This window comes from Xenopus laevis, chromosome 7S (assembly GCF_017654675.1).
Source record: "Xenopus laevis strain J_2021 chromosome 7S, Xenopus_laevis_v10.1, whole genome shotgun sequence".
NCBI lineage: Eukaryota > Metazoa > Chordata > Amphibia > Anura > Pipidae > Xenopus > Xenopus laevis.
Genome location: NC_054384.1, coordinates 96,227,178 through 96,240,195, shown reverse-complemented (window position 1 = coordinate 96,240,195; position 13,018 = coordinate 96,227,178). Strand labels below are relative to the sequence as shown.

The 13,018-nt window shown below is 38.3% G+C and overlaps 1 protein-coding gene across 1 annotated transcript in view; it reads left to right on the top strand.

Annotated features, from left to right (window-relative positions):
• The window catches only part of LOC108697259 (SH3 and multiple ankyrin repeat domains protein 1), a 247,651-nt gene extending 238,253 nt beyond the window's left edge, over positions 1-9,398 (top strand). Inside the window, exon 26 of the mRNA XM_041571591.1 lies at positions 8,948-9,398. Within this exon, the coding sequence (XP_041427525.1) occupies positions 8,948-8,976 (29 nt within the window). The 3' untranslated portion in view covers positions 8,977-9,398. The remainder of the gene's footprint in view (positions 1-8,947) is intronic.
• Positions 9,399-13,018: the final 3,620 nt, after the last annotated feature.

Here is a 13,018-nt window from a genome sequence, read left to right as displayed (position 1 = left end):
GATGGGGATGTAAAATATTAAGAATCTAAGAGATTATAATATAAAGAAATACTGTTATAATAATAATAATAATAATAATAATAATAATAATAATAATAATAATAATAATAATAATAGTGTAGGATACCTTGGCTAGGTGCTTAAAATTATATTTGGCGGTGCAACTTGTAACTGGCTAGAAATAGGTTTCCTATGAGAGCAAAATGGGCTCAGTGCCAGTCTATTCAGATGTTGACTGCAGTTCAGGCTGTGCCATTGGGAGAGTCCAACTGATGTAACGTCTAATGACCTGTACAGGTAGCATTGTAGGTGTTGCAGGAAGGCTTACACTAATGGTCCATTGTTCTACTTAATGGAGGATAGAAGGTGGTCATTAAGCAGATCAACAGTGTTGCTAGGCAGTAGCCAGTTCCATCGATAGGTAACTTTTTGCAACGCAACTTTTCTAGGGCTACAAGTCAAACCATCCACCAGTTCAGCTGGTATGAGATAAATTAAGTATTTGAGTTCTACAGCAGCTGGGTTGTCTATCCCTACCCTATAGGCCCAGACCCAGACTAGCAATTTGTTGATTCTGGCACATTCCAGAGGGGCTGCTGTAAGATCCCATAGAAAGGCACTATTTATTTTAATTTATGATGCAGCAACACTTTCTGTAATGCTCTGTAAAAAATATATATTTTTCTCTCTTTCTAAAAGTGCCTCTATCTGCTTCTGACATCAATTATTTCAAGCAAAAATGAAATAGAACAAGGTATTTCAGATATGTTTCTAGAGCAACCAGGATTGTTGCTTCTACCAAGGCAATGTTTAGCATCGCAGCAGTGTAACTTGTTGTCTAATTGTTCTTTCACTGTGCCTGAATGCACCGCTACAGTACAGAGCCAAGGCTTGCTGCCTGCTTAATTATCCTAGTATTCTTCAGGCTGTTCCGTTTATTCCATAAATTTAAATCTGACTAAAGCAGAGGCATTTCGCCCGTAACCAGAAGTGCATTTTTTCATGTCACGGGAGCTAATGGGAATGACTGGTGGTATTATTCCTTTGATTTAGATGTACTATATAAACCTTCACAGGTTTCTCAAAAAAGACTTTATTTGGCCAAATCAATTAGTGATGTGAAAATGTATCCCGTTTCCCTTTGCCAAAAAAATAAGCATTTTTTTTCAGAGCAAAATCCTGAGATTGTTCTTGTACAGGTAGAATCCTGCAGCCAGGTGCAACTGCCCATATGTTCTTCTTATGGTATCATTGCTTCTATTGTGATTTAAGGTTGGCTAAGGCAGTTAGTTGGATTTTTTAGGTTGGCAGAAGTCAGGTCTGGAACTAGGGGAAGGCAGGAGAGGCACCTGCCTAGGGGGCAACGACATTGGGGGCAGGGTCGGACTGGAGCATTAGGGGCCCGCCAGGTTCCAAAATTCCAGGGCCCCCGCACATGCCGGCACTTATATCGCATTGATTTATTTGGGGGGGCAGCCATTTGGGGGTTGGGCTCACCGGGTTTTCTCCCAGTCCCGGCCCAGTCCAACCATGTGGGGGGGGTGCTGGACAGGTGACTGTAAAAGGGTCTTCAGCCTACCCCTAATCTGTGTTCATTCCCCTCTACCAGTCTCCCCTTCCTCCCCTCGGCTTGGCCCAGCCCTGTCAGATATTAGATATTTTATGTGAATCATTAAATTTTTCCAAATGAGCTGACCATGTGTACTACGACATACAGTAAGTACGTTATCTTAACTTAACTCTCACTAACTCTCACTAATTTTGAATGGAACTGATTTCAACCTAGTAGACACCACCATGACCATTTTATGACACCCATAGATCCAAATAGAATCTATTAACTGTAATGCTAGACCTAACTTGCAATATATTAATAATAATAATTTCCAGAGGTAAAGGGATGCTGCTGATGTGTAATACCTCATTATTATATTACCATTTCTTACACAAAAGAGAGGAATAAGGTGAATAAGGTGATAAGTAAAATATGTAGAATTATTCTTGGACTATTTATTATTATTTAAGAAATAAATGAAGAAAGCACGAAGACCCCTTAAAATCCTATGGAAATATGCTGAAAAAGTCATTGTAAATCAGGAATTCACTCTAACTTCATAGGCTAATGGCAGGCAAGGCATTTTCTTTGCCCACATATTTTCTTGCCAGTGGTGACAGGGGGGTGTTTCAGTTTAATGTTTTATTCATATTAAAGTAATTACTTGCGTGCCTCTGGGAGACATTATGAAACATCAAAGTAGCTTATAAACCCTTTATCTTTGAGGTCCCCAAATATAGAGTGACCCCTATATGTTTTGTAACACCCTGATTAATCATGATGACCCTTCTTTAACTTGTAAATATGTCCATTTTTTTATATACTGTATATTTAGACTTAACACCCCTTTACCAACGATATAAAGAATTATATTTAGTTAGCACCTATTGATTATCCAGGATGCAGAACCTGGTCAGAAGATAACCATGCCAACTTGGATCCCCTGTGATCTACTTGTTGGCTCAAAACCCAAGTCAGCAAATCTGCCTGACATAACCCCCAAGATATATGTGGCCAAATAGATTTGCTTATTGGTTGGGCATAAAAAAGATTTAGGTGTGGGGCCGTCTTCAGTAATAGTAATGACATTTAGTGGGAATTTTACTGGGACACATTTATACCATAATCTATACTACACTTGAATGCAAGGGAAATATCTATTTTATCTCTATCTATCATCTATCTATCTATCTATCTATCTATCTATATATATATCTATCATCTCATCTATATATACATATATTAGGGCAGAACTATATCTGCTTGTGAATTGATATTTTTTTACAGTCATTAAAACATAAAGAGGAATATTATAAGAGTAATAAAGAGAAAATGTAAGTTCTCATGTTCTCTGTAGGGTAGATTTGAATACTCAAGGATTCTCACGGGTAACCTTCCAGACTGATGTTTACTGTAGGTCAAAGGCACTAGGCACCTTACAATTATTTTTAAAAGGAAGATATACCCTATAACTGTGTTCCATATATGTTAATTAGAGAGAAAGCAATGTTGGAGGACATAACTTATTGTGTGCTAGAACTTTTCCTCTTTATGGTATTTCTTGTTTCTAGATAATATATTCGTATAAAAGCTGCTGTAGTGCTTGCCTAAGATTAGGGAGTATTCATAGATTCGGACAAAACCATACTATTAAGTGATCATGGCAATCTTTAGCAGTGACCAGCCTGGGGCAATATAGACTTTTTGTAGGGCCCCAATTATTTATTAAAAGTAGGGTTTTTGCAAGTGATGGTGCTTCTGCCTCTTTTGATGTCCTTGGTAGTGATGAGCAATTTTTCTCACCAGGCATGGATTTGTGGTGAAATTCAGCATTTTGGCCATCTGCAAAAACTTTTCGTGAAACTGTGGCAAAAATCAGCTGCAAAAAAGTTTGCCCTTACAAAAAAAAAAACGTGGATGTTAATGCATTTGGCCAAAAAAAGTCGCCTAGACAAAAAAGTCACTGAGACAAAAAAGTTGCCACGAGAAAAACGAAAAAAGTTTTAAAAAGACCAGAATATAAATAAACAGAAAAAAACAATGAAAAGAACAACTGAACTATCCCAAAAAAATTATAAATATCTCTAAAAATTTCTAGTTTTTCGGACAATTACTAGCGACAGAACATCAGAAAACGTCTACAATAGTTTTTAAACTAATAGGATCAGTTTAGCTCCTATTGACTTCAATGGGGCCTTGAGTTTTGTATTAGAGTTTATACAATGGAGGCTTAGGGTTTTCTCATGGAGGCTTATTGATTAAAGCTCAGATTTTAATGGCTTTATCATTCAATTTATTAATTGATCTGAATATAAAAAGCACAGAACGGAGCAGTAAAAAATACAAAAACACTACTTTCTCTAATATGTGAATTTCTAGAGAAGAAAAAATACAAATACCTCTAAAAGTTCAAATTGTTTTAAAGTGGTCCAATAGGATCAGTGCAGCTCCCATTGACTTCTATAGCACCTCAACAACTTTTACTTGGCAAAGTTTTCCCTTAGAGGTTTTTGTGGTATTTACATATACAATAATAAATCTCGAATTGTAGAGCTTTTGAGAAAACCAGAACATTTTTGAGATTTGTGGAAAAAATTGCAGTTCAGTTGTTAGTAAATGGGCCCCTTAGATGCTTATTAATTAAAGGTTGAGTTTTAGTGATTTTAGATTCTCATTGAACTTATTAAAAGATTCGAATATAAAAAGTGTAAATGAAAAAAAAAGCACTGATATGATAAAAAAATACGAATACCTAGTTTTTCAGACAACTCCTAGCGAAAAAAAATCTGCAAACCTCTAAAATTCTGATTTTATCAAAAGCAGTCCGATAAGATCAGGTTTTCGCAACCATCAATATTTCGAGATTTGTGGGAAAAAATTGCAATTGTTAGTAAATGCGGCCCGTAATAGTTTTAAGGGCCAATTTACTAATAATTGAATTTCTATTTTTTTCACCAATCTCTTTATTATGTGTAAAAACAACGAAAACTTCTAATAGAAAAATTTCCCAAGTAAAAGTTGTCCAGGTCCTATAGAAGTCAATGGGAGCGGCACTGATTTTATTGGGCTGTTTTTAACCAATTTTAGAGGTTTTCTGATTTTTTTGCAAGTAATTGTAAGAAAAACGTGAAATATTAAAGGTCTTACAGGTATTTGTATTTTTTTACAGCATCGTTAACCATTTTCTTTCTCATTCGTACTACATAAGTTCTGATTTTTTAATAAATTTCATGACATTTGTGTTTTTAGAGAAAGTGAGTTTAGGCATGGTTTCTAAAACCACTAAAATTGGACCATTCATAAATAGGCCTCCATATAAATTTAAAAAAAAAAATGCGTTTGTGAAAAAAAATAGAAATCTGAATTTCTGTAGATTCTGCAGGATGACACCATGGGGCAAATTTACTTATGGTCGAATATCGAGGGTTAATTATTAATTAATTAATTGTCAAATGTAAATCCTTTCAACTTCGAATATCAAAGTTGAAGGATTTACCTCAAATAGTTCGATTGAACGATCGAACGAAAAATCGTTCGATCGAATGATTAAATCCTTCGAATCGTTCGATTAGAAGGATTTTAATCCATTGAGCGAATTATTTTTCTTCGACCTAAAAAACATTAGAAAGCCTATGGGGACCTTCCCCATAGGCTAAAATTGCACTTCGGTAGGTTTTAGGTGGCGAAGTAGGGGGTCAAAGTTTTTTTAAAAGAGACAGTACTTCAACTATCGAATGGTCGAATAGTCAAACGATTTTTAGTTCGAATCGTTCGAGTCGAAGGTCGAATTAGCCAATTTGATGGTCAAAGTAGCCAAATAAAACATTAGAAATTCGAAGTTTTTTTTATTCTATTCCTTCACTCGAACTAAGTAAATGGGCCCCTAAGTATACAAAGCCCAGGGAAGTTGCTCCTATTTTCACCCTGCTGTTGCTACTGGTATTAGTTGAGGATATCCTCTCTGAATTAGGCAATAAAGCAGCTGTATAATATAAATATAAAGACATTTACCCATAAGAGGAATGTTCAGTTCATACAATAATCTGCAAATTCAGTGTCTCTCTAATGAACCCTACTTTGGGTGTATTTCTCTTTTATGTAAGTGAGGATGTGTTGCTCTAGGCTGGAAAGATTATCATGTGACAACATTTTTTAACATGTATATAACATATTGCCTGAAGAATTGTATTAATATCCTACAGCCTTTTCCTGTGACCTCCAGATGGACCTTTATGTTTGCCAAACCATGTTATTTAGAATAGTGCCAAACATATTGAAATGTACATACTTATAGATATACATATAAAAATGTGTGCCAAGACTCACTGAGTCATTTTTTTTTTTTTTTATAAAATAGAATTATTTATTAACCTTCGCATTTAACACTGTGTACAGAGAGAAATGCTCTAAAAAAATAATTTATTATATGAACTGGTTGAAGACTCAAAATGAAGAAGAAATGCAGGATATATATAATATACCTACACAGAGCTCAAAGGCTATATTGCCCCTATGTCTATGGTCAGTTCATGCTACAGGTATTGGATCCATTATTTGAATTCCATGATACCTGAACCTCACTAGAAAACATCAACAAAACTAAACTAAAACCTATTTTAGCGTAATGATGACTGGTAGACGTTTTAGAGATGCAGCTCCTGCTTCCTCTCCCTGCATGGAAAACTGGGGTTGGAAGGGAAGAGATGAAATAGTTGCAGGCTTTTTCCATATTGGGAATGGATTATTGGGCTTGTTTTTATAATGTTATGGATACCTGAACTCAGGATAAAGGACCCCATACTTTTACATCTCACCATCAAATAATGAATGAGGAATAGGTAGACTTGGGTCCTCCACATTTTTAAGAGTTTGAGTTCCTAAGTTTACTTATCTTTATTCCTACTCAGAGTGACGTCACATGAAAGGGCTTAAAAATACCAGGAACATGGATTATCATCTTTGGTGGCTTTAGTGTTATCCTTTGCTTGTCCAAACACCATATAAATTCTTGTACTCCAGAAAGCCTGCGTTGTCCACTGATATCTTCAAGTGACCAGTAGATTATTAAATGATTGCGCTATCTTGTTTGAGATCTAACACATGAATGTGATCTGAACAAAGAATTAAAAGGGTATCCAGCCAAACGTTTCAGTACATTGAATACACAGAGTGAATTGTCTTTGCACCAAATATTCCTGCTAGTTTAAGAGGAATATAAAGTATAAGGCATGGGTCCCCAACTTTTTTTACTCGTGAGCCACTTTTAAATGTAAGAAACAGTTGGAGAGCAACACAAGCATGAAAAAATGTCATGATGTCAAATAAGGGCTGTGATTGGCTGTTTGGTAGCCCCTATATGGACTGGTAGCCTACAGGAGGCTCTTTTTGGAAGTACACCTGTTTATTTATGCAACCAAAACTTGCCTCCAAACCAGGAATTTAAAAATAAGCACCTGCTTTGAGGCCACTGGGAGCAACATCCAAGGGGTTGGTGGGCAACATGTTGCTCGCGAGCTACTGGTTGGGGACCACTGGTATATGGCATGTCCTTAAAGAGGGTATATTTTTATTCCATTTACTGATCTATATATAATATGCATAGGCACCTTCAGCCTACTCTCATCCTACTCTAAATTACTCAGTCTTCTCTTGCACATTTAGTTAGGCATCATTATTAGTGATGGGCGAATAAATTCGGCAGGAGCGAATTCGCGGCTGCCGTGAAAATTGCCCAGTGAAAACTGGCCAGGGTAACAAAATTTTGGCGCGCGTCAGAAAAGTTGCTCACATCAAAACTGTTGCGTGTCAACATTATTCGGATGCCCATTGACTTTAACTCCGGATTTGACACGGTTTGTGAATTTTTCGCCCTTTCGGCAAAGCGAAACGGGACAAATTCACCTATCACTAATCATTATTAGCAAATTAAAATTCATTACTGAGATGGTATCCTAGAAAGAGCCAATAACAGTATTTTTAAATAATTTAAATTCCTGACATACCCCAGTTTGCTGCAGAAAACACGAGAGCGTCAACCTCCACTTACAGCTTCAGCTGAAATGAATCTTATGTTGTTTTAAAATTAAGTGGGCAGCTATTATGGGGATTTAGTAGCTGACGGACTTTAGGGTGGTTACCTCATTTGACATTATAGGTTTATTTAAAGGCTAGACCAGCTTTTAAGTACAAATACCATAGGTGTGTTTTTTTTGAAGATCTTCTGAGCATGATGATTAAGGAGGACTACATTTGTGGTGGTGTGGGAATGTCTCTTCAAACTATTTAGTATGTATACTGTAACTGACCCTTTAGGATGTTTTTCCTTTTTATAACAAACTTATCAGGTACCATGCCTGACCGCTCTTCAGTTCCCATTACAGGATGCATGATTTTGTAACTCCTTTATGACCTTACAGGCCTGCAAAGCATTACAAGGCAAGCCCAGAGCATAAAAGAGTTAGGTTTGGACCACAAAGATGGACAGCAGAAAAATGAGACAGGGCTCTCAAATGCTTGTGACATATTCATCTTAACAGAATTATTCTAATAACAGTGACATAAGCAACCTAAATGTGGCCAGAGCTGGAATGAATTAAAATGGTGTTCATGGAGAAATGGTCAACTTCCATGCGTGACCCGAAGAGATCCGAACATTAGCAGTGCCCTACTCTGCCACAGAATTGATTAAGGCTGGTCCACATTGGTTTTCTTCCTTGATTTTGTAAAGCTTTTAAGAAATGTACAGTCACAAAGGAGATGAAAGTCAGTGCTTGATATTCTAGACTTTACCTCATGTTATAAAGTGGCATATCTACTGGAGTGTACAGAGAGTCATTATTATTGAGCCTCCACCTTATGAAACTGGATTTTAGTATAGATCATATGGTAGCTCATCTTTGGGTCATTAAAGTAAGAAAAGGCAAAGAAGACATCAGAGCATGGTGTAAATTTAAACTTTTTTATAGAAATGAAATTCAAAGTTATTACTTAGGCTATCTTCTGGGAGATTTTATAATCTTTATTGTATTTAACGGGTATCAACAGATGGTCCTTCTGTGATTTATATGGGTTTAGCTCCCTAAAGTGGCATGCTGTCCGTATAGACCAATATAAAGAAATATCTAAAGCTCATCCTATATCGATACTGTATGCATTTCCTACATGATGCTGTGGTGAAGGCTCATTATTGAGAAGCATATGAACTGCAGCGTTCCTGTGCTTAAGTCAGTCGTTTTTGTCTTCAAAATATGACCCTTCCATTAAAAGGCCTGATAAGAGATACTGCTGTGAATCCATACGAACATGGGTTCCAAATTTTCAGACCTATCTACAAGGGTAATGATTTAAAGCCATATCTGCCAAGAGTTGACTTCTAGTTTTTTTTTTTTAAAGCAAGTTGGAACTTGAGGATACAGGCATGAACAATAGGAGTGTTCTCTCTTTTCATCGACAAGCCCCATCTTCAGTTTCCTCATCATCCTCAGCAGAGCTTGTTGGGACAGATGGTGGATGAACTTGGTGCAGCTGTGGAAGGGTTTCTGCAGCGCAGGAGCATGTGGTATTGTTTCGATTTTATCAAGAAGATGGATGGGGTGTGACCTTGTGCGTCTGCAAATGAATGTCAGTTATAAATGCAGTTTTTCATGGGGAGGGTTGTTGGATGAATGTAAGTCCTTCAGAAATTGTGAGGAGGACATATCTGCTGCTGGGAAGGGCTACTGAGTACAACTCACATATTCCCAGGGAAGGTTGGTAAGTAGAGCTTGGCTGCTCTTTGATAGGGCCACACTGGGTGCCTGTGTTCTCTGATTGTAATAATAAAAAGAAAAAAAATATGTGCCAATTATTGTTTTTGTGTCTTTTTTGCTTTACTGTTACTTTGACATATGTCTACAGTTCTGAATTTCTCTCAGAATCAACGCTGATATGTCATATGTACTTGGATGATTCCCAGTGTAGTGCAGATAGATTCAGATGGACAAGGGTGATGCTTACATTATTTCAAATAGCCGAAAATCCCTACAGCTACCAATCACTACAGCTAGGTTTATATCCTTTACAAGGTTCTTTTCAAACAAACTATAGGAGGTTTTCTCTACTCTCAATCTAAACCCTAGGGTTAAGTCTAAAACCCTAGGGTGTTGGTTTAACTAGATAGTATTGCTCCATTCACACTCCTCTGTGGAGCTACAGTAGTCTGCTCACTAAACAGACTTTTTGTTTTGTAACGTCTACTTACCTGTTTATGGGTTCCCTGTCCCAGCCAGACTTGTTCTGTATTGTTACTACAGGTTCTACACTACATTGTTTCTCTTTCACATTTGGGCATTTAATAAAAGGATTGAGGAGTTTTCTTTTCCTTTTTATAAACCAGAGCCCGCATGTGTGTCATAGTATCTATTAGGAATAATGTATGAGATAAATAGTGATGGGCGAATTTGCGCCGTTTCGCTTCGCCGGAAAATTTGTGAATTTTGCGCCAAATTCGCGAAACGGCACCGGCGTCTCGTTCTTGATGCTGGCGCCCGTTTTTGACGCCAGGGCCCGTTTTTTTGACGCTGACGGACGTTTTTTACTTTATTTTTTCGGTTGTTTAGCGTAAATTCGCGCCTGCCGAATAAATTCGCCCATCACTAGAGGTAAATATTACATAAGAATCTACCTGTCATCATCACAGTTTTCTGCCAGTGAAACTATGAACTATGTTTGGTTTATCTAATTTAAATAGTAGGACATACACTGTTCTTACAGTAATTAGTGATGGGCGAATTTATTCAGCAGGCGCGAATTTGCGGCGAATTTGCACGATTCGCCACCAGCGAATCAATTCGTGAAACGCCCACGAAACTTCGCCCGCAAAAATTTGCCGGCGCCGAAAAAAACGGACAACGGCGTAAAAAACGAGAGTCAAGAGAGTCAATGCGTTTCGCGAATTTTTTGGCGAAACGGCGCAAATTCACCCATCACTAACAGTAATTACTGTAACATAACCTGAGTTTTGTTGGATGTCCCATGGCCCATATGGTGCCAAGGGCATGGCACAATTTGTTATAACATTTATTAGTGTGACATTGCTCTAAATGAATATTGGTGAGACAATGCTGTATGTCTGGATAAAGTTGCTTTTATGTTTGTAGCAGTTAAAAAAGAAAAAATTTATACTTACCGAAATTTTCTTTTTCTTTAGTCCGAAAGGCAGCACAGATACTAATGGGTTAAGTCCCTCACCATGCCTGTAGCACAGGAAAAAAACACAATCATGAATAATTAATCAGCCTACAATTACCCACCTCAGTACCTCCTTCCCCAGTGTTATATACAAGCCAATGAAAAAAACAAGCCAAAACACTATAGAATGCTTATAATTTTATTCAGGGAGGGAAAGAATGTGCTGCCTTTCGGACTAAAGAAAAAGAAAATTTCGGTAAGTATAAATTTTTTCTTTTCCTTAGTCCTCCAGGCAGCACAAATACTAATGGGATCTAGCAAGCTAGTATAACCAGGGTGGGTTTAAGGATCTTGAAGTACTGCCTCTAGGACCCGGCTGCCAAAGGCTGCATCATTCAAGGCTGCTAAGTCAAGGCGGTAGAATCTTGTAAATGTAGAAATGCTGCTCCATGTGGCAGCTTTACAGATTTCTTCCAAACTCAAGGCTGACTTTTCTGCCCAAGACGTAGCAACTGCTCTTGTTGAATGAGCTCTTAATTGATCAGGAGCATCTTTTCCTAAAGAAGTATAGGCCAAAGAAATCGTATTCTTCACCCAGGCTGCAATAGTGGATTTTGCAACCTTGTTTCCTTTCGACTTCCCCATTAGGGATGTCGCGGACTGTTCGCCCGCGAACTAATTCGCGCGAACATCGACTATTCGCGTTCGGCGAATGTTCGCGAACGTCGCGCGACGTTCGCCAATTTGGGTTCGCCTTAGCTGGCGCTTATTTTTGCCCTCTCACCCCAGACCAGCAGATACATGGCAGCCAATCAGGAAGCTCTCCCTCCTGGACCACCCCCACACCCCCTGGACCACTCCCCTTCCATATATAAACTGAAGCCCTGCAGCGTTTTTTCATTCTGCCTGTGTGTGCTTGGAAGAGCTAGTGTAGGGAGAGAGCTGTTAGTGATTTGAGGGACAGTTGATAGTAACTTTGCTGGCTAGTAATCTACTTGATACTGCTCTGTATTGTAGGGACAGAACTCTGCAGGGATTTGAGGGACATTTTAGGTTAGGTAGCTTTGCTGGCTAGTAATCTACCTTCTACTGCAGTGCTCTGTATGTAGCTGCTGTGGGCAGCTGTCCTGCTGCTGATCTCTCATCTGCATCTGTTCTTCAAACAACTGCCACCTAGCTGTCTAAATATCAATAATAATACCGTCTCCAGAAACACCACCCGAGTGACGTTTTTCAAGCAGCAATAATATATTCCGTATCCAACGGCTGTAGTGTATACGTTGACCTTGCAGGCATTATTTGCCCAGTCTTTAACCAAGTGCCACCTAGCTGTGTGAGCTTTTTCACATTCCGTGTCCAGAAACATCACCTGAGTGACGTAGTGTGATTTCTGCCCTTTACAGCACAAAACGCAGCGCTGTGTCAACAATGGATTTTTCAGATACATTTTTGCCCTTGATCCCCCTCTGGCATGCCACTGTCCAGGTCGTTGCACCCTTTAAACAACTTTAAAATCATTTTTCTGGCCAGAAATGTCTTTTCTAGCTTTTAAAATTCGCCTTCCCATTGAAGTCTATGGGGTTCGCGACGTTCGCGAACTATTCGCATGTTTTGTCGCAAGTTCGCGAATATGTTCGCGAACATTTTTTCCGCCGTTCGCTACATCCCTATTCCCCATAAAGGAAATAAAAAGATGTTCCGAGTCTCTGAAACTTTTTGTTCTCTCGATATAAATAGACAGACATCTTCTTACATCTAGCTTATTAAGCTCTTCTTCCTCCACAGTGGAAGGCACCGGAAAAAAGGATGGAAGTATAATTTGAGCATTAATATTTTGCGTAGAAGGAACTTTTGGTCTAAAAAAAGGTAGAGTTCTGAGCACCACTTTTTCTGGAAAGAATAAAGTATATGGTGGATTAGCTGCCAGTGCTTGCAACTCTCCTACCCTTCTGGCAGATGTTATTGCAACTAGAAACGCTGTCTTCCATGCCAAAAGCTTTTGACTAATAGAATCCAAGGGCTCAAAAGGATGTTTGCATAATGCTGACAATACCAAATTGAGATCCCATGCTGCCACAGGAATTTTTACTGATGGTCTCAACCTCATCATTCCTTTAATAAAACGCTTGATCAAAGGATCTGAAGTTAAAACTCTAGAAGTAATAGCTGAGATGGCTGCTAAATGGACCTTTAAAGTAGCCGGCTTCAACCCTTTGTCAAATCCGTCCTGCAGAAATTATAAGATCCCTGCCACCGGACAAGTCATAGACTGAAAATCTCTCTGGACACACCAAG